A 26,649-nucleotide genomic window follows, 5' to 3' on the forward strand; every position below is an offset into this window, starting at 1 on the left:
AAAAACAAAAACAAAAATTGCCTAACTTTAAGGGGCTATATCTCCCAACATCTGTTATCGTTTTCCTTTAAATTTTGATATGTTGTAGCCTGACTCAATATCTTTTACCAGTCCGAAAATGAAGAAAATCTATGTCGCCGTTTAGAAGATATAGCCATTTGAAAAATTCTTGAATTTGAAAAGTTCTAAGAGCTATATCTCTTGAACCGCTTGACCGATTTTGCTCATCTTAGTATCAAATTAAAGGTTTTGCAAAACTCTACAACTATCTAAAACATCATAAACTTCTAAAACGATTCCTTCAAGACGAAAAATGCCAAAAAAAAATTTTGTGATACAAAAAGTCGCCATTTTGTGTTCTGGAGGTGACCTTGAAAATTATTGAAATTTATGTCAATTTATAGCCTGTTTTAATACCTTTCCAAAACTAGTCAAGAAATTTCTATAGGTCTTATAGAACCAGAGATATGACCATTTTTATCCATCAAATTGCCGAACAAACTTCTATACGTTGTGGGACACCAACTCTTATAACTGGACGCGTTATGATTGACTTTTCTTTAATTTCAGGCCTTGAAAGAAGCTTTTGGTGCAAAAGGACTGCAAAAGATTTAAAATGATAATATGCACAAAATATATGCGCAAATGCTTCAATCAATGATGTTTAAATTTAAAAATAAAAGAATAATATTTATTACAGAGGGCAATTCCCCCAGTTCCGCGACTTTCAGTACAGTGGGACCCCAGTACAACGACCACTCGGATGTACTCTTCACACTCATTATTTTCAATACGCGAGAGTAGTTCAACCAAGCCGTCGTTGTACTGGGGTCCCACTGTATTCCAACTAAATCGAATGCACGTGACTACACTCAATGAAGCCTAAGTCCAAACTAAATCCCCACTCTATTCTCTTCAGCGCCCTCTGCTACGTTCAATTACATTAGTGCCTCTCTTTCTCCCTCTTTGTTCAATTCATCTCTCTGTTTTTTTTCTATTCGTACGCCTATTTGAGAATCAATCTGAGGGTAGTTGGCCATTGCCAGGGGAAGGCAACACATTTTAGTTTCTGCCGATTTATGGACACTTCAGTTTATGAGCAGGTTAACATTTAATGGAAGTCAGGGCGTTACAACTTACATTTAAATCTCAAAAGAGCTTTTATAGCAGACTTTAATGGGAAAATATGCGGTGAAAAAAAAAGATTAACTCTAAAAGATTTCGTTCCCTGTATCTTTAAATAATTCACTGACAACCTAAAAATGAATAATCTACTTTCCAACACTACAACTTTCTTCAGTAAATTATTGAAAAATTTTATAATAAAAAAAATTAATTTGAGTAATTTTGCTGGAATAATTTACAGTTCATTAGAAGACTTTTTTTTTTGAAAATAAATTGCAGGACATCTCAGTAAATTTTCCGGAAAATGTTGTGGATTTAGAATGGCTTAAAATGAATTTTATGAAAAATATTGCGATGAAAATCCCTATAATTGGAACACCATTTGCGTTATTAATTATTGTTAAAGAGTAATCCTTAAAAAATCATGAAAATTAGGACATTTTTATGGGAAATTCTGGGTAAATCATTATTTTAAATTATCCGCGGTATCACCTGGATTTACTTGGAAAATGGTCTATACATTTTCCAGCCTTTTTCCTGGAAAACGATCATGAATTTCACAAATAATTAATCCGCCCAATCAGAGAATAAAGGAATATTAAAAATAAAATGTTTGAAATCATTCCAAATTTTGAAGGATATTTTTAACTAACCGCGACGACGTCTTTTGATAGGTTTTCTACTAAATTTTCTTTAAATAAATGATTTTGTCCTATAAAAAAAACTTACCTTTACTCTCGATGGGTACATGATTGCACTTCATGATGGCCAGAACAGCCTGAGCTACGCTGGAGAATTCAATTAGGCCAGACGATGAGCGTTCCGTTTTGAGTGGGAACATCCTCACGGCGGTCGGTGGAACTTCTTTAATATTGAAAATCCCTATCAATTGCTCCTCGGTGAGTCCCGGTGGTGTGTTGAAAAAGTGCAAAATCTATTAACGATAAATAAAATCCAAAGAAAAAATCACATTTGAGAAAATTTCTTTGATCATCTGAGAGAGAGGAGAAAAAAAATGTGAAAGTCTCCTTACCTTGCTCGGCGGTTGAATACGATTCTTGCTCGCCTGTGTTGGCGATAGGAAGCGATTATTCTTTGATCCTGTGAATTCTTTGAAGCTGGGCGTATGATCTGGAAGACTGAATGGATTCGTGACCTCAGACAGGAAATTTTGCTTCGAGAAGCTACAAAGAAAGAAAGAAAACAACACAGAGATGAAAATTTATTTAATTTATCAACATGTGGTTGATATTTTTTGCGAAAAATGAAAAACTCACGCAATCTGTAATTTGCCATTATTACCGACGGGAATGTTATTGAGATGTTGCACACATCGCTCAACCGCCACGGAATCTCCCATTTGAACCATGGCGGTTCCTTCTTTGGTTTTCAAGAATTTTATCTGGAAAGAAAAGAAATTTATTTATTTGTTTTTGAAACTTGTTAACATGTGGTTTGGAGGGCGGGTGGGCGTGAGAATTATTCTCTTACCCTAGCAACATTCCCATATAGGCAGACCAAATTGAAGAGCTTCTCCGTATTAGATGTCTGCCCATCGAGACCATACACCATCATCACAGCACCCTGCTGTTGTCCCTGTGATACAAAATTCACACTGGGATTCCTCGCCGCAGGTCCCATTCCGGGTGTTTCTTTGATAATCCCCGCATGTGTTGGTGCCTGTTTCCAACTCTCTGTGGTTTGATGGAACTCCGATGGTCCATATCCGGGAAATGTCGTTGATCCTGGACCCAGAAGTGGTGGTTCTGCATAAGAAAAAAAATCACCCATTTGATGAATTTCCTCTGTGATAAAACTCATCTCATTTGCGTTTCCTTTTTTTGGTATTTGAGGATTACACGTGGGAGGGAAATGGGGTGGAAAATTTGAATCACATAGAAAAAAAATCAATAAGAATTCAGTAGGTATTCAATATGATTCCAATGATTTATGAGCAAAATATTGAAGATATCAAAGAAATTCCTTAATTAGTTGGTATACCACAATCGTGGCATACCAAGTATTGTAATCGTCGGAAAAACCGACCACCTCAGATCGGGCTCAAACTTGGTATGAGCACGTTTTAGACATCCCACATTACGAAAATGGTGGTGGAAAATTTTTGATCCGGCCGGCCTGCCGGCCTGCCGTCCGGTGGTCAACATTTTGCATTATATCTCGAGAACGGTAACAGATAGAGACTTCCGGTTTGAAGTTTTCTATAGGAATGTGGGTGTAAAATTTCATTTTTTCGCATTTTCAAAATCCAAGATGGCCGCCGTCCGCCATTTTGAAATACTGTCAACCACTTCCCTTACAGCTAGAGGTCTGAAACTTTAGTATGTTGTAGAGCTCAGTGAGACGTTTTCATCAACAATTCGTACTTGACAATCGGTCAAGCCGTTTAGCAAATATGGCGGCCTAAAGCAAAAAGTGTTTTTTCGATATATCTCGAGAACGGCTTGACCGATTTTGACCATCTTGGTATCAAATGAAAGGTATTGAGAAGCCATACAACTGTTTAGAACATTCCAAGTTTCAAAAACATCCGCAAGAGGCGCTAAAAACAAAAACAAAAATTGCCTAACTTTAAGGGGCTATATCTCCGAACATCTGTTATAGATTTCCTTTAAATTTAGATATGTTGTAGCCTGACTCAATATCTGTCACCAGTCCGAAAATGAAGAAATTCTATGTCGCCGTTTAGAAGATATGGCCATTTGAAAAATTCTTGAATTTGAAAAGTTCTAAGAGCAATATCTCTTGAACGGCTTGTCCGATTTCGCTCAATTTGGTATCAAATTAAAGGTTTTGCAATTACCTACAACTTTTTAGAACATCAGAAACCTCTAGAACCTTTCCTTTAGGACGAAAAGTGCAAAAAACTGTTTTGGTAAAACAAAAATCCGCCATTTTGTGTACTAGAGGTGACCTTGAAATGTATCGAAATATATGTCAGATTATAGCTTATTTCAATACCTTTCCAGAACTAGTCAATAAATTTCTGTATGTGCAATAGAACTTGATATATAACCATTTTTGTCTTTCGAATTGATGAATTTCATAAAAAAAATCAACTTTGCCTACTAATACTACTTAAAAATTAAATTACAACGCATAGATTGACCCATCCGCGTTGTGGTATACCAACTCTAATAACTGGACGCGTTATGATTGACTTTTATTGTTAAAATCTCAAAAGAAATTCCTCAAAAGAGGATAATTTTTAAATGAAAATAATTCCTAAATGTGAAATTACATGAAAGCACAGTGGAATGTAAACGAGAAATCTCACATGTGAGCAACACATGGGGGATTTGTGTGGTGTGCTGACTAAAGGAATCCCAACTATACCACAGCTACTGGTGAAACACACTTGCATGTCCCTCTGCGAAAGCTCATAGATGGGAAGCTTTGGGAGTTCCAATACAATGGGATTACATATTGTTGATACGTGACGCCACATAATAATGCCTCGTTGGCCATCCTCACCCCTTTAACTCCTCCCAAAGTACTTTTGCCCCCATGAGTGCATTTTCACATAGCATTTTGCTCTTATTGAGCATTTTCCATCCAGCGTGTCGTGCAAGAATCATCCACAATGTGTGTTCCTTTTTTTCCTGCCCTTCCTCGCCCCATCTAGCCATCCTATCTCCACTTTACATGCTCATCATATGGTGAATTTGAACCATAATATATACTTATATCTATGTTCTATGTAAAGTATAAGTATGTTGTATATAAAGTAAATGCCATTCACAGGATTATGCACACAAACACATACAATTTTCACAGTGAAAATGCAATATCGAGAGGAAATGCATCATTTGTTCCACACCATTTTCTCATGATTCCCCCCTTTCCTCACCCATAACAAGCCCAGCAACAGAATTACCAACATTATGCTCTTCAATGTAGAGCTTTTCATTACCATCAAACTGTTGCATGTTTACCACTTTCAAGAAGAAGTGCCTTTCTTTCAATTGATTTTGAAGGTTTTGAAAAGGAGGAAATTTCCAAAGCTATTGCATTTTACTTTTGCTTTTAGTAAAATGGGAAAACTGTGTATGGTTGAATTTCCATTCCAATTTATTTTAAGTTTCTGTGATGAAATATTTATCTATTTTAAAATATTCCATAAAATTAAGAAAATATAATTTTCATTTTACCCTGAAATTAACTAAAAGAAACTAATAGATATAATGGATTAAATTCTCTATAAAGTCCGGTTTAAGATTACAAGCCAGGTTAAATTTTTAAACTACGCCTTAAAAACCTTTTATCTTTAGGTTTTTAAGATGTTTCTGAGATTTTTCTTAAACCGAACTTCAATTTTTTTTTAATAGGCCCAAATTTTTAAAGGTCAGGATAGTCAGGTATTTAACATTAAATCAGACGAATCAGACTAAATGGATTTTGGGATAATTTTTACGAATTTTGATGTGCAAAATCGTCAAAATAGCAATCAGTTCCGATTTAGCTGGATCTAACCTTACAACCATATAAACACTCCATATAAGCTGTATAGCTTAAGACTGGGTTATGGGGGGGAAGGTAAGGGGGTTACACAAAAAAAAACAACCATATAAACACGATTCCATAAAACCTTAAGCCCTGCCTAAAAAATCAAAGCCTGGATTAAAGGCCTAACCAAGCAACAGCGTCTTTTGACGCTGAAGTATGGTTAAGCTTTAAGGAACGAACAAAAAAAATGTATACAATCGACAAATCAGAGGTACAAATCTTGAGCATGCGTTAATTATTTTTGAAATTCAAAATGGCTGTCTTACATCTTTTTACAATTTTCTCAATGACTTATTTTAAGTCTAAAAGTTCAACATTTCTACTACATTTAGCACTTTTAAAACACAAATATTTATTTCTATTTGTTTTTCAGTCTTTTAATCATAAGGATTGAATGAAGACCAAAGGAAATATTTGAATGTATAAAAATCGATCAAGCTGTTTAGCCAACATGTCGTCCTAACCTCAAAATAGAGTTTCCGGAATAACTCGAGAACGGCTTGTTTGATTTGTATCAAATCGAACTTAAATGAAAGCTTTCATAACATTCTAAAAATGTCAAAAGTAATAAAATTTTTAGAGATAAATACGAATGATAGAAAAATTAAATAGAAAATATGAAACAGTTGAAAATCTTTGACATTGTAACTGTCATACGACAAATAAAACATATTTTTGCATTGCAAAAATTCTAGGATAGTTTCCATTTTATCTGGGAGCGCCTTTGGCAGTTAGTGTCGTTAGTGCAGATGTGTAAGACATCTCGACAATCTCACTGACAGGACTTATCAATTTGAATTTCGCAGCAGCTGTTGCAATTCTCCGTTTCATTTCTCCCCATCATTCTGGTGAAGTTTTTGATCATTTTCAGTTTTACTTCAGTGTGAACCTTTGAAGCTTTCATTTGATTTTCTCCACTTTATTGCTATTAGATTTTTTTTTAATTTGTTGATTCGCTTGATGGTGAAAAAATCTATATTTGAAAGAAAAGACTTGACCAAATTCAACGTCTTTCAACGCCATCAGAGATTGATAAAAAAAAGGAAAGAAAATGGAGAAAAAGGAAGTAAAGGAGAATTTCATTTTGCAGAACATACCATACAAAAGGAGAGTAACAGCATTCTCGTTGCTTTTATGTATCTTTTGAATCAAAAATACACGCTATTTTGTGATTTTATTTCTTTTCCAACTATTACATACCGTGAAAACTCTTTCAATTTCCTTCCCAACAGACGCGTTTTCAGTTCAACCATTATTTCGTTCAAACCCGTAAAAATATACAAATTTTTGAGGGTGAGTTAAGTTAGGAAAATTTTATTTAAATACATACATGTTTTGAATTGGTTTTCATTTTCAATTGATGAATAAATTATTATTTTCAAAACAAAAAGCTCCATTACTTTTCTAAAAACTTATTTCCAGGCACATGCAAACTTTCACATTCACATAAGTTTTCAACCCCTCAAACGATAAACTTTTGAAATACTACGTGCTAAAACAATAAGATCTAAATAGATGAAGGGGTGTTTTCGCAAAAGGAATCCCAATTTGCTCTTGTATTTTCTTCAAACCAACTTTTTGAAAGGAAATAATGCATACCTACATATCAGGATACTCTGAAATGAACATTTTTCCAATCATTGAGCTTTTTCTTCTCGATGTAGAATGATTTCTATTTTAGAAAGGGACATTTCCTGACACGACTCAATGCTATTTATGACCACAAGAAAGTCAATTTCCGCCCCAATAGTGAGATTGTGGGAAGAATAAGGTTCTGCAAAGGAAGTAATATCCATTTAAGGATGATTGTTTTAGGGTGAAAGAGAAAGCCATTTTCATGAAGATGAAATATGTCTTAACCTGGATATGTCTAGGAAGTTATGGATTTATTTTTAAACAAAAAAAGCACCAATTTAAAAAAAAATAAAAAATTTAATGAAATTCTATAACTAATTCTTTTTCCATATTCGTTTGACAAATACGGATTGAAATGAAATTAATTAATTTAGCCAAATTCAATTAATTGCAGAAATGGTATTCAAATAAAATCCGTGCCAAGTGACAAAAATTTAATGAGTTTTTTGTTTAAAATTACAAATCCATTGCCATTTCATTAGCAAATTAAAGTTAATTGTTATACCTACACTACCCGCGAAAAGTTTCCGGGCAAGGCTAAAATGGGATATTTTTGAAGGCAAAATTCAAATGGCTGTATCTCCGGCTGTGGTTAACCGATTTTCAAAAAATTACCAGTTTTGGAAAGGTGCATTTCTCACCTTTCCAAAACTGGTAAATTTTTGAAAATCGGTCAACCCGTTATCTCTTGGCAGCCATTTTGGTAAACATAGGTGGAAGATACTTTTTTTCAACATTTTACAATTTTTCACTTTGACCCTTTGCATCTCGGCCGCTAGTGCACCGATTTTGATGAATAGAGTATCGTTGGAAAGGGAATTTAATTCACTTTCCAAATCAGGTAAATTTTTGAAAATCGGCCAAGCGGTTCAGTCGTGACAGTCATTCTAGTGAACCATAGTGAAAAAAATATTTTTTTAATTGTTTTAAATATTTATTGTATTAAAGCTAGTTAGTCAGAGCCTTGAGTATTTGCGAGTGAATTTTATTGAACAGGAATTAGAGAAATTTAAATTTGTTTAATCATTTAAATCTTACAGGCTTTTAAAACAATACTTATCTTTTAAACCTTTTTCATTCTAGTAGGAGATTTAATTAAATTTTCATTTTTTATGGAATTTTTGTGAGTTCCATTTGTTCCCTCATTTTAGGTAATTAAATAAAATAAATTCACATAGAAAGTTAGAAAGAGTTTTCTTTGGATTGGCGTTCAAATTGCTTTCTCTTTCAAGACATTTAGATCTCACTGAATTGTCCGAGAAGACTAATTTTTTGTACTAAAGTGTTGTAGGACATGTCCCGTATGAGCCCCCTAGAACCAAGCGAAAAGCCTCGCGGATGCTAAAAATATATTTTAAAACAATTTTTTTAGTTATAAAAAAGGATAAAAGACTTCTTAGTTTGCACCAAGAAATCAATAAAGCCTTATTTGATGGAATAAATTCATTTTATTTACAAAAAAAAAACCTTTTGGGATAGGTAACCTACGCTATGGTAATGCACTTGAGTGTTTTGTTCTCATCTATTCCGGTAATTTAATGAACTAGAAGAATATTCCATCAAATGCAAGCTGCGCTATTTCTACAATTTCTAGCATTTCATGAAATAATTCCCAAATTGTTTGAATGGAAAAGATTTCAAGCATATCGTGGGAATGAAGGGTTGAAAATTGAAATTTTGCCATATGGAATTTCCTGTGCGCGATGTATACAACAACAAACGAATTAGAAATGGGTGAAAGCCTCGAGGAATTGGTATGATATATTCCATCTTTCCAGTATTAGAAATCTTCAAAAGTTCCCTTTCTGCATGATAGTACTTCCACTGAATATTCAATGAGATAGGTGAAATATGCATAAATCTTTATATGGAAAAGCTCTTCTATACGATTTTCCATTTAATTCAGCACGATGCATCTTTTTATCCAATAAACCTTTGGCATATTGCATGTTGTTCTGATTTCATTATGTGCATCTGCTTAAATTTGTGCATGACAGTACTGGATGTTGCTAACGAAAATAGTCTTGAGTATAATTTTTGTAAATTTTACATGGCTTGAAGATGACAAGAATTCTGTCAAAATGTTCCTTTTTGAGCATAAATTAGTTGCGCATAGGTTTTAATTAAAAATTACATAAACTCTTCATAGAATATGGCTTTTAAATGATTCTATTTGAATTCTTAAAATACATAATTTCCCAAGAGACAATGAGTACGAATTCTATTTTGTAATTCATATTAAAATTTTAATTTCCAAACATTAATCAACCTAATTATTAACCCTCTTATCCACCACTCAATGTGGTTTATTCATGAAAGAGAAGAGAAAATGAAGGATGTGATAAAATACAAAACCAACACGATGCTAATTCAAGAGATTTTTGCCTTTTACAGTCAATCCATCAAACACCCTTCGATTTTTTTCCACCTGAACAAATTACATCGGAGATATTTTCACCTCAGCTGTTTGGGGTGATGAAGCACATCGAAAGTTCTCGCAAGGATTAATCGACACATTGAATTAATCTCGAGAGAAAAATTTGTGGGATGAGGTGAAGTTTGGGCATTAGCAGGGGGTGGGAAAAGTTGCTCATCTGTGTCATTAAATTCCCCCTATCAAATTGGCAAAAGCGGATACACACAAATCACCATTGAAGAGGGTACAACCTTTCGTTTGTCTCTCCACAAATATATCCAATAAAATCAATTTACAATCAAAGAAATTCACTTTATGATTGAAAATTCAAATGAAGACAAATCCCCGCCAAAAATACGAGAATTTGACGAAAACAGATTTTTTAAATGCATTTTATGGATTTATTGTGGTCAAACATTTTATTTAAATGATTTAAATTTTTTTTTATGCATGTGAAATGCAAATCATACAAAATGTTCAATAAATTTTATTTATTGTTGTAATTTAGGATATCCGATCATAATACATAATTAGGCCCAGAGGAAGAATTAGGTGATAGGTTTATGGTTTATCTGACGAATAATCCGAATCTTTAAAAATAGCCTGACTCTTCTTGATCGACTAATCTGAATTTTCTTAACGAATAATTTTTATCTTTCTGACAAATAATCCGAATTTTAACGAATGATCCGTATTTGGAAGAATAATCTGAGACTTATAATGAATACTTTGAATCTTGATGAATAATTCGAATCATCTTAACGAATGATCCACATTTTGAAGATTTCGAAACATAACGAATAGTCTGAGTCTTAATGAATAATTCAAATCTTAACGAATGATACGAAGATTTTCATTCAGATAAATCCTCCTTGGGTAATAATTTACAAATAAAATAACGTTTATGTAGCATAATGCAATGTTAAGAAATTATAGGGGAATTCACTTTGAATTGTAAATGAAATTGAAAGTCTTACAGTAAACCTATAAAAAGCATAAACATATAAGCTTCATGATCAAATACTGGGAATATTCTAACCAATTATGTCAGGGAACCTGGGGTGAAAGGTTCAGATTCAAAAAAAAAAAAATCTTTCCTAATATTCTTGAAAATTTTTCATCTCTCAATTATCTTCTATAAAATTTTCCTAGCATTAATTTTGTTTCAGACGAATATTTTCTACCTCAAAGGGAAAATGCATTGTTGGTGAATTTTCTAAACCCTTACATCTTTAACTTTTTGCCCCATCTATCGCTAAAATGTTAATATTAATGGGGGAACATCTAAGTCAAGTACTTAATGTAATAAAATAATATTTAAAAACAACAATTCCTCCAATTGCTATCGTGTAAAGCTATTGAACAACCCCTTTTGCTCTTGATTTAATAAATCATTTATGAGTACCCTTGAGATAAAATTCAATGAGATTATATTGAATTATATCGGATAATTTCTCCACGAAATAACTCTTCGATATAGAGAGAAGGAAGTTAAAATTGGCTTTACACTCTCTTGAGCGAATCAGTTTAAAATTGTGTAATCACATCAAAAGATATGAGGAGGATAATCTATGAAAGAGAGCTCGTGTGCGAGAGAGATGAAAAATCAAAAGGAATTTCCCTTTTTTTCGCGCAGAGATAAATTTATGAGATGACACGTGGATTAAAGTGGTTTTTGTCTTTTATTGGTAAATTTATGAGGAAAAATAACTCCGTGACTCCCTCGTTGTAAGGATTTATTTTTATGTGGCAAAAATCTAAAATTCGTAAAGACATCCTCAATGGTTTGTCTCTCTGCATTTTCAGTGGTGAATTTTTTTTTGCTATCTAGGATTTTTTTTTAGGAATGAGGTGTCATGTGTCGAATGAGATGAGTCGTCTCCTCATTTACCATGTGCGACATGGCAGACGTAAGTCGAAAATGTAAAGATGCTATTTCTATGACTTTTCCTTTGGCTTCTTTTGTGCCATAGACACGACTTGGGGATCAGCACTCAAGGCCCCCGGGGAAAAATGTTCCTCTATAGTTTGTCTTATGTGAGAAAATGTGCGTGAGCTTGGGAAATTTACTCGCATTGCCTAAACATCATACTATGGGAGCACATATCGTAACTGCGTGTCCATACACTTAATTGGCAAATATTTATTTTTGTATTTCAACAACTCCTCAACTGTCTCTCATCAAATTCTCCTTACCCACCATCACTCATACCCCCATTTCTCATTCTCAAAAAAAATTTCTTTGCTTCCGAATGGCATTTATCTGCCAATTATATAAATTATTCGCCAATATTTCTCAAAGAGAATTTCCTCACACATCCATCTCGTGACAAATTGATTTGATTTAATATGTGACAAAAGGAAAACTCCCCTCTAATATCTCACGTAATGTCCGAAAATCTCCTCATGACAATCACCCCCCATAGCGCGTGCTACATGTTAACAAATTTTTACACCCCCCCCCCCTCTGAATACGCCCAGAAAATATTTCATTTTATGTGACTTTTAGAAAATATATCTCCCATAATCAATCACCTGCCAAAAATCCACCATGAATACTTTTGAGAGTCATGCGTGGAAATCAAGGCAAGGAGGGTTGCATTGCACGACATCCCGGCCACGGTGGTGTGGGTACATTAATCGCAAATTATGCAATTTCTGCAAACAGACTTTTGGATGAATTAGTCTGACGACATGGCAATTCAAAAGAGCACTCGACAGTTTTGTGCTCATTTGCCAAAATTCAACTATGCCCACCGCATTTTCCCACTCACAATTTGAACGTGTGTGTCATTAGGATTAAATGGTTCGTAGAAAATTGCCACCTCCCAGCAATGGGAGCTTCTACTTTTTGCACTGCAAAATGCAACCATCTCGTATATTGGATGAAAAGAAGGTGGAGCAAAATTACATAGCGAACGAATTTATTTAATTTTACACGGCAAATGAGAAGGGGGAAATATGTCCAATCTACAGAATGTTGTGGCTATTTGCTGGACTTTTATACATATGTTCTTATGTATGTACGGGGGTTGTACATGAGATTATTATATTATTTTAATTATCCTTCTTCCCTTTTTCTTGGTTTTTCCAGTAAGAGATACATTCACAATTTAATTAATTTGAGAAAAGTATAGATTCAAAGCTAAAACTAATATTTTAAAACAATTAACGTAAATAAAATTAAATAAATTAGAAAACTCACATTGAAATGTGTAAGAAGTAATGAGTAAGCGTAAGGAAATCGTTGTTCTTAATATTCAGAACACATATTGATTTACAACACATAAACCACGCCCCTATTGTAGCTTATTCTCCCTTGAAAGCATATGCATCAATGCTTCTCACCGATGATTTTCGCATAAAAAAATACCTAAGAATATTTTTTTTATTACACTTTCTACATGTTCCACACAACGCATTCCACCTACATTTTTATGTGAGTTCCCCAAAAGATTCGCAATAATTCAAGGAAATGAGAATTTTGGGAGCGTATTGCTGCAAGGTTTTATTCCTTATCGCATGTCTGTTGTAGGTAATAAAAACTCCTTATTAAACCTTCCATTGACCATCCATAAATTTCATTATCTTTTTAATGAAATTTTTTGCATTTTTCCCGCACCTCATCACACGTTCGTTCTTAAAAAGATTACCATGAAGGAAGAACCGTATTCAACGTGAAATGCATTTTAGATTAATTTGTTTGCCAAAAATTCTCATTTTCTCCATAGTAATCAATTAAATTACAGTGATAATGAGACAATCTTTGTGGGTGTGCGAAGACTGAATCACTTAATGTAATTTAAAGGAAAAAAAAACACCTTGATGGGAATAAGAATTGGAAAAGTTTTAATTGAATTCTATTGAAAAGAATATCCAGTGTCTATTCCTTCGTGGTTCTTAATGAAATTGTTGAGGTTTGAAAATTAATGCATTTTATCGATAAAAGAAAGCTGAGAAAATTCTAAAGGTACCTATTTGATATTAAATTAAAAAAATTGTTCTATCATTCATGCATTATATGCTCTGTAGTGTACAAAGCATATGCTTCATCAATTAACCATTTATGATATTTTTTAAAACAATCTACTAGACATGTAGTATTTCTAATTTATAATCTACCAACAATGACACATAAACATATCACTGATGTTGCACGATTAAAATAAGATAATAATACAAATTTATTTACACAGAAGCATATGCTTTATAATGAAAATCAATAAGAGGAGCGATTTAAGTTAAAAGATTTGTTTCAAATTTTTTTCAGCTTACCAAAATGTCAAAAATTAGGATTTTTTTAATTTTTCCTCCTTTTATTTAGTTAATAATCGACTCTTTATTTTGACACAATCACCAAATTAATGATGAATAGACTCCTTTTAAATATGCAATTCAGAGAGCTTTATTATCATAATTCATAAATCTTTTTAAAAATGGGTATTTAAAGAGCATATTAGGTTTTTTTTTGTAATATTCGGTAAATCATTTAGAAGGGAATCATTATAGAATTATCATCAAGATAATTAGTTGGTGTTCCACTTCGTGGCCAACACCAAGTATTGTAATCGTCGGATTTTCCGACCACCTTAGATCGGGCTCAAACTTGGTATGAGCACGTTTCAGACAACCCACATTCCAAAAATGGTGGTGGAAAATTTTTGATCCGGCCGGCCGGCCGGTCGCCCAAACTTTGCCTTATAGCTAGAGAACGGTAACAGATAGAGACTTCTGGTTTGAAGTTTTCTATAGAAATGTGGGTGTAAAATTTCATTTTTTCGCATTTTCAAAATTCAAGATGGCCGCCATCCGCCATTTTGAAATACTGTCAACCACTTCCCTTACAGCTAGAGGTCTGAAATTTTAGTATGTTGTAGAGCTCAGTGAGACATTTTCATCGACAATTCATACTTGAAAATCGGTCAAGCGGTTTAGCAAATATGGCGGCCTAAAGCAAAAAGTGTTTTTTCTATATATCTCGAGAACGGCTTGACCGATTTTGACCATCTTGGTATCAAATGAAAGGTATTGAGAAGCCCTACAACTACCTAGAACATTTCAAGTTTCAAAAACATCCGCAAGAGGCGCTAAAAACAAAAACAAAAATTGCCTAACTTTAAGGGGCTATATCTCCCAACATCTGTTATCGTTTTCCTTTAAACTTTGATATGTTGTAGCCTGACTCAATATCTTTCTCCAGTCCGAAAATGAAGAAATTCTATGTCGCCGTTTAGAAGATATAGCCATTTGAAAAATTCTTGAATTTGAAAAGTTCTAAGAGCCATATCTCCTGAACTGCTTGTCCGATTTTGCTCAATTTGGTATCAAATTAAAGGTTTTGCAAAACTCTACAACTTTCTAGAACATCAGAAACCTCTAGAACCATTCCTTCGAGACAAAAAATGCCAAAAACTGTTTTGGTAGAACAAAAATCCGCCATTTTGTGTTATGGAGATGACCTTGAAAATTATTGAAATTTATGTCAATTTATAGCCTGTTTTAATACCTTTCCAAAACTAGTCAAGAAATTTCTGTAGGTCTTATAGAACCAAAGATATAACCATTTTTATCCATCAAATTGCCGAATTTTACAAAAAAAATTAACTTTGCCTACTAATACTGCTCACAAATAGTATTACAACGCATAAACAAACTTCTACACGTTGTGGGACACCAACTCTTATAACTGGACGCGTTATGATTGACTTATTTTCTTCAAGCTGATGACTAACACAACCTGTTGCTTTTTACACTATTTAATTCAATTAATTTCAAGATAAAAATTAACAATTTTTAAATTAAAAAATATATATAAATTTACCGTCTTCATAACCAAAAACTCTTGTTATGGAGCTTTTTTTCATTATCATTTCTCAATTTATCGTTGTAAATAAGAAATTTAATCATTGGAATCTCTTTAAGTTTAAAATTATGGAATTTTTTGGGAATCAGTAGACATTTCCCTCAAAAAATTTTAAGGAAAAAGAAAATTGGTGAAAATGGAAAGGACAAGAAGGTTGAGATGTAATGATAAAAGCTCTACTCACTGTTCTTTCTGGCTACTGGTTCACCCATTGTCTTCGCTAAAACGGATAAATGAGAGAAAAAGAGCGATATTATACACAGAAAAAAATAACAAGCACTGTGATATAAAAAAATATGTGGATGGATTGTGCGGGAAATTTGTGGGAAAATGTCGTCAAAATAACTATTTGACCACGAAAAAATAGAAATAAAAAATAACATATTTAATAAGTATTATTCTACAAGTTCTGGTGTCTCATGCTACTCTGGCATGATCCACAAGTTCGCCCATTCACAGTGAATTATCTCATAAATGCAACACCCTCGCTGGTAGGTATATCATTTTACACTGAAGAGGAGGGTGGTGGTAAAAAAGCTCCTGCAAAAAAGCACATAATCAAAATAAAAGCACTGAAATTGCACCAACAGATGTTGTTTTTTGTATGCATCTAACAATGATGTGATACGACATTATAATGTTTTGTATTTTAAACCAATTTTTTGCATATAACCTGATAGATGCAGGTATGTATAGAGAGAGCTTTTTTGGTGACTATCTATGCTCCAACTATGCTCAAATGCAATTAACAGAATACCACATAAAAAACAAAAAAAAAAAATTGAAGCGAAGTTCAATTTAAAACACTGATAAAACAAACATATAAGTATAGTTGCAAATTGCAATGACTTTTGCAAGCTTTGCTTAATTTTTTTCTGATGATAAAAAATTATATTATCATTGTCAACTATACTCATTCACGTTACTGCTGTGAAAATTCTATAAGAATATCAAAATTGCTTGTTTATTTTAGACGACGTTATGTTTAAAATTCATTTTCCTGGATCAATTGGAATTAAATTGATTTTCGTTCTATTTTTTCTGCTTTTCAATTAAACAACATAATTCTCATGAGTCAATATTATATAGTTAATTAAATTATTTTTAATAAAAAAATTGATAAAATATTGGGAACTTGCATAAGTGTGGCAATTATTATTTCGCTGTGATTATAAAAAAAATGTAATTAGATAAAATGATATTTTTATTTTTAAATAAATTCTACAATTATAAAAATTAAATTTTCTAACCTTTATCTTATCTGAGTAACATTTTTTTGTAATAAAAGTTGCGTAAAGAAAATAAGGGTGCAAATCAATATCCGATTAAATTTAAATTTGAATACCTACGCCTAATTCGAAAATATTTTCCACCATCTTGAATATTTATTTTTCCATTTTAAAGATTAAAATTCACAATTTTAGTATCTCATAGCAAAAAAAAATTTTTTCTGAATAACATAAACATTCTAGATTCTACCCAATAATAATTAACATCCCTTCGGGTGCAAATGATGGCAATAATTGCACGGAGATAAATTTAAAAGTAGCGTATGGCGAATATTTTTGCAAAGAGAGTGTCAGAAACATTCCTGGGTTGTTTGTAAAATTTTCATTTTTTTTCGTTGTAAAAATTGCATTTATTGTTGCGAGCATGGGGGCAAAAAGCTCCCATGAAAAAGCACACAAAGTGGTGGTGCAGAAGAAAATCACTTTGAGAATTATTTCTGTGTTATGGGTGCAAACAACACTGTGAGAAAATTTATTGTATTGCTTTATTGTGTAAATATATCACAGGGAGCTTAAATATACTATGTATGTAAAGTCCTTTCTATTTATATTTTGAAAATTCCTCAAGAAAATCACACGCGTTTTTCTTCCACCATTTCAGTTTTGTTTATATCGCACGGAGAATCATCAAGTGGTGTGTGATCTTTTGAGCAAATGCAGATGAAATTGGAATGTTTATGCATCCATTAAAAAGCGTGCAATAATTCTCATTTGGGTCTGTGTGTGGAGGGAAATAAAAATAACGATAATTTTCGGACAAAATGCGTCGATTGTGAAAGTGAAAAAGAGGGAAGAGCAAAAGAAAAATAAAAAAAAGAGACAAGGAATGGAAATAAAAGGAGCTATTTTTGTCGCAAATGAACACATTGACACGTGTTGAAAATGTAAAGAAATAGACAAGATATAAAAGACAAGATTTATTTATTTTTTCCCTCAAACATTATTATTTTTGCCCCCATTGCGACATAATTTGATCTAAATTGATGAATTGTCATGATAAATTTTGTATTTTTATGAGTTTATTTCATTTCAAATGAAAGAATGTATTGCTATTTTGAAGATTTCTTCTTTTCATTTTAATTAAAAATAAAACACGAACGAAAATAACCAAAATTAAATACAGAGCACGTTTGAGTATTTCTTTAGAAATACTTCCTCCATATTGAATAGGTATCTAAACACCTCTAAAGTATCAACCCCCTTATTTGTTTGCACAAAAGAAATCAAATTAAATGAAAGGAAAGGAATCGAGAATATAAAATTGACGAAGAAAACATCTTGTTTTTATTTCCAATATGTTTCTAGAAGAACATGAGAGAGCTTATTTTCTATTTGAATATATCTTATTGAATTTTATTTTTATGTATAAACACACCTATAATCCTTCAAAAAAAAAAAACACCCCTTACTTCTTTTTCAACCTACCGGCTGGCTATTAAAATGCTGCGTGAGATTTTTCTTCTTCTATTTTATCATCATTTTACTAGCCCACTTTACCGCACATTCATCCCATTTTTTCCATTCAATGCATCTCCCAAATTGCCCTGAAATGTCCTTTTTTCCCCATAGACGTGTCTTTAAAAAAAAGCACCATTGAAGACGGAAATAAGCCCACATAAAATGGTCAGAGAATTTTCCGATATAATCAGTTTCAGTAGGGGAGGGCGGGGCTAATAAAGTTACTTAAGGGTTTGGAAAAAGCCTAAAATATCATATTTCCTATACCTAGAGAGAACAAAATGATCTGAGAAAGAGTTGTAGGGCAAGAAATATCCTAAAGAATTGAGCCATACATTTTGCTTTATCTATTTGGGAAATATGATATTTGAGCTTTTTCTAAACCCTTAAGTGACTTTTTTAACCCCGCTCTCCCCTAAAGAAAAAAAAATGAGGAAGGATAAGGGAAAATTCCAAAAAAGGAAATCCGGTATGATGGTTTTGATGAGAAGAAATTTACCATGGAAAGCACTTTATTTTATATTTTGACTCTTGAAAGGTTTTATCGAGCAGAAATATTATTTAGGTTAAGAATAGGTATTGAAAGTTTTGTTCTGTCTTTTCATTAATATTGGACACAAAGTTTTGTTAATTGTTCTGTTAAGAAGTCAGAGAAAGCTTTTATTGTACAATGTATGAAACAATTTCTTCCAGGACAATTTCGGCTATTAATTTATTGATGATTATGCTATGTAATTTGATTGAATGAAGAAGGGTATTTCAAAACAATTTTTTTCTAATGTGTATCACATTATTTTTTCATTCGTACAAATTAATTTCGTTAAATAGGTACAACAATATTACCATGCATGAAACATCAGCGCAAATGTTTCATGTATTTAGGAAACATGAGAGAAACAATGGTGATGTCATTCTTTGCATTTTAGAAACAATCTTTACCAAAATTTCTCACTTGATTCTAGAGGAAAATGCTGAGTCTGTTTGGCTATTTCTGAATATTTTCTTGATCCTCAACAAGTCTACGTTAATTCCGTGCCTTTCCTCCAAAGAGGAAACGACACAAAAGCCACTGAATAGACTCATTTTAACAAATTTTCAGGAAAAAAAAAACTTCTTGACGCTGCAGTATTCTCAAAATATCGCAATCAATAGAGTACCTTATAGCCATTATATTTGGGAAATGGGTGAAGAAAATACTTTTAGATAAATCAAATCGCGTGTTGGGTAATGACAAAACTTTACTTCTTGCCCGATTGAATTCCTTTTCTTCCATTTTGATGGTATTTTTGGGGTGGAAAATTCGATTGAAAGAACCAAAGTGCATGGCACACAAAAACGGCCCAATAAAAATGTTCTCACCCACTCCCTTTACACACACACCACTCTATAGACCTTTCTTCCTTTCAGTTAAACCTTTAATGAAGAGTGAAACAAGCCAATGTCCGCAGTGAAGGCGATACAGAAGGAAATGGTCAAACAATTGGTTTATACATATATATTTTGTATAATCAAAAATAGAACACGATGGGGGTAATCAATAAAGTCTATCATCTTCATCGATTTTCCTTCCACTCCTTATTTTACTTTCTTCACAATTTCTTTTTCTTAGGCATATTAGCTCTTCTCGAGTTCTTCTATGGAAGAGAAATTCTATGAACTGTGACATTTTTCTTAACTCTGTGTGTGTGGGGGTGGGATTCCCCTGAGGGGTTGTGAGTGCGAAAGGATAAAGAGACGAAATTGACAACCGATAATAAGGACCTTAGTCAGGGATTCACGGACATTTCAATATGTGCTGCTCTTTCTATGGTTGGGCAACTTTAGCAACGAAAGAACATAATAAAGGAACATATTGTAATATTCTCACACACTTTACACACACTCACCACCTCTTTTTTTATCCCTTCCTACAACCACCCTCAAACCACAAGTTTACCCCCCCTTTGGAAAAGAAGCTGTTTCATAAGGGAAAAATTTTTCATGTAAATTTTCTCTCTACGGTTCTCGGTCATTTTTTTTGTGTGCCAACAACGTTTTTCTGGGACCATTAAATATTTTACGACAGAAAGGGTCACATGTGGTGGGGAAATTCATTAAATCCACATCACATGGAAAGCTCTCTATTTTTGTTAATTTAGATGTTTTGTATGAATAAAAAAATAAATAAATTCAGCCAAAGAGATGGAGTTTATAAATCCTTTCCAGCTCTTATGAAATGCTTAAAATTTTATTTTTTTTAAATTCAAAGTTCGTTAAAATAATCAAATTTGGGTGATTTCAAATCAGTTTCATTGTGTATATCCTTTAAGGTAATATGTGATGAAAAGCAAATTATGTAAATTTTAAATGTTTCATTAATCGTCCTTTTCCACCGTAGCATCCATCCCTGATAACTTTCCAATAAATTTATTCTGCATAATAAAATCCATTTAGCTCTCAATTACTCCCCCTCTCTACATCCCCCGTACACTTAAACACCATTTGCAACACTCAAAAATGTTACGATGAAGAAAAGCATGGTAAGTACTCTGTTGCATTTTAATGCATTTTCCATCGAAACCCTATGAAGGAAAAACTATTTCAAGGAATTCTTGGCTTTTCAAATACCATTGAATTTGACTTTTATTCAAATATATGAAAAGCAACGATGAAAAGAGCTTTCACGAGGGTGCAAAGCTCCTCATTTCATTCATTTTGATATTTTGTTTGGCAAAAAAATGAAGCAAAAGGAAGTCACAGACTGAAAGGACATGAAAAGAAAATGCAATGTGGTGGGAAAATTCTTTCCAGTTGAGATGGTTTTTTGCAAAAAGAATTTTGCAGAAACTTTATTAACGAAGGAATCATCAAATAAAGCGAAAAAAATCAATTAGGTATCAATTGAAAATTAACAAATGAATCGCAATATTAAAAAAAACGTTAATATTGCAAGTTATTTAAATTAAATATATATTATTGGCATTCCACATTATTTGATGTAGTCAATATGAAAGTCAATAAATGCCTTTTTTACCTCGAAAATAATATTATTTAAATTAAATTTTTGCATAACATATTTAAATTTGATAAAAGCACATTAAATAAAAAATTACAATGGAATAAAAAAAAAAGTCAAATATTCGTAGAAATTAAATTAAATTAAAATTCAATTTGAATATGTATAAAAAAATAAATTACAATTGGAAATTAAATTCTTATAGAAAAATACCAATTTTATTTAAAAAAAATTTATTTAAATTGCGATATATGTATAAAAAAATCATTAATAATGGATTAAGGATTTCTTGGTTAGATAATATGTTCAGTAGCCAAGAAATCCTTGATATCGTTGAAATTTCAAAGATTTCAACGATTTCTTAGTCGCTGATTTGACTAATTTCTTGAGATAACGCTTTGTCGATGATTTTTAACAAAAACGAGCAAAAAAAAAATAGAATAATGACGTCATTGTTTGCATTTTTGGGCAAATCTTTGACCGAATTTTTCAGTTTTTTTGTTGCAGTAGAAAATGGAAGTTTTTTTTTGTAGATTTCTTTTTATTTTTATTAAGTTCTCAACACGTGTCTCTTTGTATATTCAAATGAGGAGTTTTCCCATACCAAAATGAATAAACTCCTATATCGCGAATTATAAAAAAACACAATTTTTCCTCATTGATTTCACTGAAACTTTCTCCTACAACTCCTTCTTTCTACAATCCGATTTTTTTAAATCTTCTATTTTAAGCAAAAATACTTCAGTTGAATTAAAAAGAAAAACTAAACTCTTTTTTTTATAATTTTGCAAATATTTCTGACATAATTTTGTGTTAAAAAAATCCTTTGAAATAAAATTTGTCAATGTTTGCTGACATTTTGTGGTTCATTCATCATCTTCAAATCACAATGACACGGAAAAGCAGGAAAATTAGCTATTAATACAATAGCTCAAGAGTCATATTGCACAACAAACCATAAATAGAGCTCATAAAGCTGCAGTATATCCATGAATTTCTTCTTAAATTTCACATTTTAGATGTAGAAAATATTTGAGAAATTTCGTTGTTATGAATACGCTCACCATGTAAATAACTACCAAGAATTTTCTAATGAGATTCTTAATCAAAATGTAATATGTAATGTATGTGAAAGGCTTTGTGGGTTACTTTCTTGCAAATTTATCTCTTACATGAGGAGAGTAAAATTAATTCTAAACGCATTCAACTCTCAGAGTTTGTTTAAACTTGTGAAAACTTTTAATAAGGAATTAAGATTTCATATGAATGTGGCAAATACAAAACATCCCCATTATGTTCCATGACAAATTTAATACCACCTGTTGATACACCTTTTCCTCAGCACGTCTCACTTTATCCCTTTCTCCACATTTAAGCTTTTTAAAAAAAAATTTTTCTTTTACAAAAGGAATCACGAAAGTCGCAAAGAAGAGTACATTTTCACCTTATACAAGTGTAGAATTTCTTTTGCAAATATTTGTCACTGAAAAAGGAGATTCTCTGAGATGAAGGGAAGAAGGAAAAAAACTCGTACTAGAGCAAATGTATAGAAGAGATCAAACTGTTAAAAATTCCATCAAATTAAAAATTCCTTTGGAAATTCTTTGAAGTAGAAAATTCAAACACCCTCCATCCACCTCGTCAAGCAAACTTTGAATGTTGCATTTCCAATAGCAAAAAAGTGATTTTTTTCCTTCATTTTCTCTCGTCATTTTACAGTGATAGGAAGCACTTTGAGAGCTTTCAGATGCAACACAAAAAAAAGAAGGAAGTATATATAGAGAAAGGGATTATTTACTGGGATTGCGGAGAGAGAAAAAAACTAACGCTATGAGCAAACCTTTAATGTCTCCCTTTTGCCATGTCCTTTTTTTTATATATTTTGTGTTTTATTAACACAATGTCCCTCCTGCAATTGTTTCTGCGCTCGACACAAAATTAAGCGCCAGAACATTCGGACAGGGAGATTAAGGAGAGAAAATTCAGTGGGGAAAATGTACGAAGGAAATTGGTGGATTTGGTGTCATCAGCATCTGGCATGGCTACATAAAATCGCATATATACTCTGGAAAACACTGCAGGGCATTTTGGAGCTTTTTCTCTTTTTTTTTTGTTTTTGGGAAAAGTAGAGCTTTTGGAAAATATAAGGACACAATGAGAAAACCACAGAGAAGTCCTTTAAAAGTATTTCACTGCACTTCGTGGGCTTTTTTTCATGGAAAGTATATTTGAAAATGAACTTCATTGTGTAGAAAAAAACTACTAGTTTGATGAATTTCAAATTATATGTATACACGAGGTAAATTGTCGCTTCGCTCCAATTTACCTCGCTCCGCTTCGCGCAAATTTTAGAGAGAGAAACGAATTGTGATGAATTGAAATATATTTAATGGAAGATTTATTCGTTGGTAAAAACCGCCTGGTATCAGTAGTCTCTGTACCAAATTTCATCACAATCGGACAAACGGTGTAGAAATGCATAGATGAACAGGAACGAAATTATAGAGAGACCTTTGTTTATTATATAGATATGAGATTAAGAAGAATATTATTTGTTATTAACAAAAGAAGGACAATCAGGACAATAATGCCTTAAAATATTCAATTTATTTGCAATTGAAAGTGTAAATTAATATTCACTTCTATTTGTAAAAGCGCCCTCAACATCTTAATCCCGAAAGCCCCCTACTACTTTATCAAACAAAGACCAACAACGATGACATTACTGATGATATTTAGAAGTAGACAATTGGTTCTATTACTTGATACAATTTTTTTAAATTGATTCTTTAAGTAAAAAAAGCAACAAGAGAGAATAATGACAAAGGAGCTCACTCGTTTCTGTATTGCAGAAACAAGAAGAACCTTCCTTAGAAGTAATAAGAGCATTCGTAGTCTTATAGAAGGTTTAAAAAAATTGTCAGAAATACTTCAAAGATTCCATTAATATCGGCTGTAGTAACTCTTTAAATATTTACTCAAAAATGTTATCTGTGACATCATCAAAAATTTTATTTGTTGTTTTTTTTAATGCTAAACGTTAACGCTGATGCTTCATTCATTATTTCAATAAGAAATGTATATATCTTTACATGAAATGAATTAAAAAAGACAAGGAGATGTACGAAAAATACAAATATGACGTCATTGTTTGTATTTCTGAACGAATATTAGACGGATTTTTTAGCTGATCACAGAGAAAAATGAATAGTTTCTAGAGATTTCTTTTTTTTTTTTAATTTTCTATGAGATCTCGCGTATTGTTTCTTAAAATCAAGAATTTCCCCTGTACAGAAATGAATATACACCTTCTTTGAACTTCTCCTGCGACCACTTGCGACATTTAAATCTTTTGTTATGTCTCTTGAATTAATGTAGGACAAATTCTTAAAAACCCGATGTCCACTCTCAAAGCTACAAAAACTCGCATTCTCGAAAATCTTCTACTAAAATCTTCTAATCTACACAATTCCTTAAGAAAGTTTGAAACTTTGTGCTTTGCACAAGGAAAAGTTTTCTCATACAAAAATACATATAGTTAGAATAGATAGAGTAATGCATCAAAGTCATCGCATGATGACCCAGCCTTTCTGTCTCTTATATACGTAAAATCTTGACGAGCTTAATGACTCAAACAAGAAAAAACATTTTGTGTGTAAAGTGTTGGGAATTTTGTCAGTAAACAGTCGGAAGAAAATTCATCCACCTGATTCATCCACACCAATTTTAGTGACATGTCGAAATTTTTGGCACACCAAAATACGGAGAGAATGTGGACTTGTTCCGGATATAATAATGCTCATGGTGCGAACATCCCATTTGCAAAAAGCAATTCCTTTTATATTGAAAAATCAAAGATACATCATTCATGCTCATTTTGACATGGTCCACCTCTAATTTATGATCTTGATAAAATATTTAATCATGCCACACCATTAAATTGCACAAATAAAATATTTTCTTCAAACATATTTGATTAATTGCCAATCAACATGTCCCTCTCGTTACCGTTCACTATAAACTTCTTTCTCAATGAAGCAAAGTGTGTCAATGAATTTGTAAAAGTTATTTTAGCGATGAATTTTTCGATCCTTAACAGGAAGAAAATTCTTTCAGTGTAAAATAAAAAAGGGAGTAAATTTTACCCCTATTTTCCTCTCACGGTTGCAGCAATAATTAAATTTTCACAGAACCACAACAAAGAAAGTCTCCACCACATGGTGTTTATGCTTAAAGATGACGAAGCACTAAATGTGCCTTTTTAACCAACCCCCTTATTCATGCTTATAGATGCCCACTCCTATACAATCATTTTACGAAAAGGTCCCTCCTCTCTTTTTGCTATACACCACACAAAAGGAAAACTATATATTCGTAATTTTCACCACAACATGCTGATTTTGCATAAAACTGCGCCCGAAAATTTTACATCAAACACGGAAATATTTTCTTTGCATTGAAATTTCTTGTCAGAAGTCCTTTTATATACCTAGTTCAAAAGAATGTTTAGTTTTGAGGATTTTGAAAGAAAAGAAAAAAAAACGTGAAGGAAAAAGGGGGAAAATGCCACTCAATTCCTTTTTACTCACTGTATGGCTGTGGACGTGATCCATAGAGGGGATCTTGCAGTAAAGGTGATCTCCCATTTCCCACTTCTTTCACTGCAAAGAAAAGGAAGAAATTTTGGAAAATCAATCAAAATTTACAAATTACAAAGAAAATAATAATTTCTTATAAAAAGAAAGAAACATTTTTGATTAAAAAGAAAAATAATAATTATTAAGAATCGTTTGATGAAAAGTTTTGCAGAAGCAGCAAATACCATTCCTTTGCTTCTTTGCTTAAAGAGAGCTTTTCTTATTTATTTGCCAATTTCAATTCTCATGGGAAAACGAAGGATTTCCCACATTTATTTTTTTCCCTGTGAAACTTGTAAATAACCCCAAAAAAGCTAGAACTAGAACCTTATATATCATACAATAAAATAAGAGACAATGATACCCAAAGTTGTGGAGGAAACCCAATGAAAAGAAGCAGTCTGAGGGGATATTTATTTGCGGCTAAAGAAAATCCACCCCTAAATCGCAATGTGAGTAGATTGAATGGAAATGGAAAACTTGGAACAATAAAATTGAATGGATTGTAAAGGAAAAGAACGTATAGTAAACTTTTATTTTTTTCCTCCTATCAATTTCATTTATAAATCAAATATTGTACGGTTTCATTATCAAAATTAGAATCTTTTCTTTTTAATTCTTCAAGAAAAGATTAGTAATCCTTCAAGGAAATACCAACGTTTGTATATTTATTTTTTCAACAGAATAAACTAAAAGAAAATATATAC

The 26,649-nt window shown here is 32.3% G+C and overlaps 1 protein-coding gene across 6 annotated transcripts in view; it reads right to left on the reverse strand.

Annotated features, from left to right (window-relative positions):
- The window catches only part of LOC129796308 (heterogeneous nuclear ribonucleoprotein L), a 155,803-nt gene that overhangs the window by 15,498 nt on the left and 113,656 nt on the right, over positions 1-26,649 (reverse strand). For 4 of the 6 annotated variants that reach the window (XM_055838124.1, XM_055838121.1, XM_055838126.1 and 1 more), the window contains 6 exons: positions 25,895-25,966; positions 15,748-15,783; positions 2,617-2,891; positions 2,403-2,527; positions 2,159-2,309; positions 1,855-2,059 (listed from right to left, as the gene is read on the reverse strand). In XM_055838124.1, the coding sequence (XP_055694099.1) occupies positions 1,855-2,059; positions 2,159-2,309; positions 2,403-2,527; positions 2,617-2,891; positions 15,748-15,783; positions 25,895-25,966 (864 nt within the window). The remainder of the gene's footprint in view (positions 1-1,854; positions 2,060-2,158; positions 2,310-2,402; positions 2,528-2,616; positions 2,892-15,747; positions 15,784-25,894; positions 25,967-26,649) is intronic. The other 2 variants (XM_055838122.1, XM_055838123.1) reach the window with 2 other exon arrangements.

Source organism: Lutzomyia longipalpis, chromosome 4, assembly GCF_024334085.1.
Source record: "Lutzomyia longipalpis isolate SR_M1_2022 chromosome 4, ASM2433408v1".
Lineage (NCBI taxonomy): Eukaryota > Metazoa > Arthropoda > Insecta > Diptera > Psychodidae > Lutzomyia > Lutzomyia longipalpis.